The 3,255-nt window shown below is 34.8% G+C and overlaps 1 protein-coding gene across 1 annotated transcript; it reads left to right on the top strand.

The window, feature by feature from the left end:
• The first annotated feature begins 340 nt into the window (after positions 1–340).
• LOC139483032 (homeobox protein zampogna-like) lies at positions 341–1,117 on the top strand. The gene has a single exon (XM_071267061.1). The coding sequence runs from the start codon at positions 341–343 to the stop codon at positions 1,115–1,117; it is 777 nt and encodes a 258-aa protein (XP_071123162.1).
• The last annotated feature ends 2,138 nt before the right edge of the window (positions 1,118–3,255 follow it).

Genomic DNA, 3,255 nt, shown 5'->3' with positions numbered 1-3,255 from the left:
AAACAGTAACTTCATTTTTGGCTTGGGTGACATAATCACCTATAAAATATAATATTTAAAAATTGTTTAATTGTTTGACATAATTAATTAGCGTCACTGATTAAATAAATGCGCCTGAAATTTTTAATTATAATTGAATAGATTTCAATCAGTAAGGCTTTGGTTGCCTTGCGATGTAGTAGCTGATTCCGCACTGAAGCCTGTCAATGAATTGTTGTGATAAGAACTGTTATGACTCGTAATGAGTAATCAACTCGAGAGAGTATAAAACAGGCAACATGACAAGTGTAGCTCATTGTCAAAGTGTCTTCAAACAGTAACACACTTTTAATATACATAAATGGCTTATAGACAGAACTCACAAACCAAGATGTCCTTCAGCATTGAAGAACTGTCAAAGAGCAGCAGAGTTCCATATCCCGGCTGTACTGACGCAGTTGTCAACAATATCCACGACATATATTTACCAAACAGCAGCCAGATATGTACAGCAGATACATTTAAGATGATTTCATTTACATTTTGTACTAACTCAGATCAACGTACTCAATACAAAAGGAAACGACTCGAAGACTCGTTACATTCTGAAGACAACAGTTTCAGCTCTACAGACTCTACATTAAGAGAATGTCCTTCTCCTGTTTCCTCCTCTGATGATTCAGCAAAATCAGAACAGGTACCAAAGAGAGCCAGAAATTCCTTCACAAACTCACAACTGATTGAATTAGAACGATACTACAGTAACAGCAAATACCTCCAGATAGAAGACCGTCCAGTGCTTGCAAAGAAACTCAAGCTCGGTCAACATAGAATTAAATGGTGGTTTCAGAATAGAAGAATGAAAGAAAAGCGTCACATCAGAAGTAACAGTTATAACGGTTCACCAGAGTTGTCACAGTTCGTTGGTGTTGGTAAACCTGGTTCCCGAAGGTTTAGTACAACAGAATCCTATAGTAACATTAGTCAGCAGTCATACTCACCGTTTCCTGTGTTCTCACCGTCTATGTGTCATATGCCACCGTTTGTATATCCTGGTTATAGCCAGCATCTTCCCAGCAGTGTATTTCCACAGACATACAACATACTAGGACTTGATGACATGAAATCCAACTTTTGATACAATATGTGCTTTAGCTTTGTTTAAAAATGTATTTACTTGTTATATTTATTTTGTTTTTGATGTAAATAAATGTAAAATGCCATATTTATTGCCTTACTTGAATGTCTTCTTATTGTTGTGTTTGGAGTCAAATTCCATGGTTTGTTTCACATTTCGAAATCAGATAGAGAAAAGTAGTCATACCTCTCTACACTATTAATGCAAGATTGGGAACTAATAGATATAAGATGAGGTTACTTTACGTCGATGAAACAGCAACAAAAAAAAACCACCCAGCTTTCCTCTGAGAAAGTATACGATCTTCAACAATATGTATTTTCACAATATGTTCACCGTTAAATCTTCTTACCCTAGTCTGAAAAGAAAATAATCAAGCGACACTATTACATACCTTACCACAACACAAAATCGCCATAATTTAAAAAAGATGGTATTAAAAAAACAACTGATGACGAGGTGACGGTTTTATTACTGCAACATGAACATGAGGCGAGGATGGTGTTCTTCGTAAACAGTCTTATTTGGCTTTGTTTTGAGAAAAAAAAACGTGTTTCTATTCTAAATTTTCATAGTCAGTCAGCCTTATAGAACGGGTTCGCATGTGGAGTAGGATCTGCTTACTCTTCTTGAGCATTCAAAAGTCACCGGTTGTTTTTGTGTGTTTTCGTATTGCTCAATCTTTAAGTTTCTATGTTGTATTTTGTGTACTTTTTTTTGTCCTTTTTGTCCGTTTTCGTTTTTTGCCATGACATTGTCAATATGAAGAAAAGGAGATGTTGTATGATTGCCAATGAGAAATCTATTCACCAAAGTTAAACTAAATTGCATTTACGCAATTACAGGAAACCGTACGGCATTCAAAAATGAGAATAAACCATACTGAAAAATCGGCTATTTAACCCACCCCTTACATGGGACAGTGGTGTTACAGCATAACCAGAGCATAACATAACACCATATAAAAATCAGATGAAAAAGGCTTAACTCTATCATCAGAACGATTCTCAAAAACAAAAACATCAGACAAAAATATAAATCCATTTATACTCCCCCAACAACAACAGAAACAGAAAAAACAGATATGTGAGTACTCGCAGTTACTGACAGCTAGTTCAAAGCCAATAACAACTAATAAAAGAATAAAAGAAAAGCATGCTTCTGAGACTGAAATATCATTAAAATTACACATGCATCATGCAACCGATTTAGTGTAAAGACGTCTTTGATAGTTAGAGAAATATAAGACATTGTGCAATGCCAAAACATAGGTATCGACAGATTGTAGTACCAGTTTTTTTTTTCGACTTATCCGTTGGACTTTGTGGGGCCTCGGACAGATTGTAGTACCAGTTTGTTTTCGACTTATCCGTTGGACTTTGTGGGGCCTCGACCCTCCACGCTCAATTTTGATCAGTTAAATTAACTACCGTAAAGGTATATAAAACAATGTACAATAAAAAAAAAAAAACTACAAGGAAAGCAATCAACTTTATAATAACAGTTTAGAATTAAAACAAAAATGGAAGTATATATTTTTGAAATGATGCCGTTGTACCCAATTACTTTATGGCATTGGATTAGTTATGTGTGAATGATAAACAGCAACATCCTACACAGTACACCAGTCGCTATCTTGTTCAGTGTTCAGAAATAGTAAAAGGAATATGACTGTGTTGAAAAGAAAGAGAAGATACCAAAAAGCAAACAAAACCATATGCTGTATTAACACAGACAATATTATGGCTAAATAGAAATACTAAAACAAGACAAGCAACAGTCCACATTATACTACACAGAAAACTAAAGTGTAAATTCCGCATATGTTTTCCGAGTTTCTAAGGTTTTACTATTTTCGTGACTTTGAGGTTGTCGGTGCCATGAAAGTCCCAGATATTATTCTACATCAGTTTCCCTTATTGATCCCTCTATATAGGAAAAGTGATGTGTAGTTTGATTGAATGTTACCACGTAACGAGGGTACAAACAACAATAGGACACTGTAGGCTTTTGACAATGAGCAATTATAATCATACCGGAGAGCAAGTTAAAAATGTTTCTGCAATTACAAAATTAGAAACAGTCCAAAAAAAAACGGCCTGATTTATATTTTAACAATAAACGAAAAGCAAACATGT

Source organism: Mytilus edulis, chromosome 7 (genome assembly GCF_963676685.1).
Source record: "Mytilus edulis chromosome 7, xbMytEdul2.2, whole genome shotgun sequence".
Classification (NCBI taxonomy): Eukaryota; Metazoa; Mollusca; class Bivalvia; order Mytilida; family Mytilidae; genus Mytilus; species Mytilus edulis.
The sequence above is the reverse complement of the archived record's forward strand: the minus strand, read 5'-3'. Positions and strand labels throughout refer to the sequence as shown.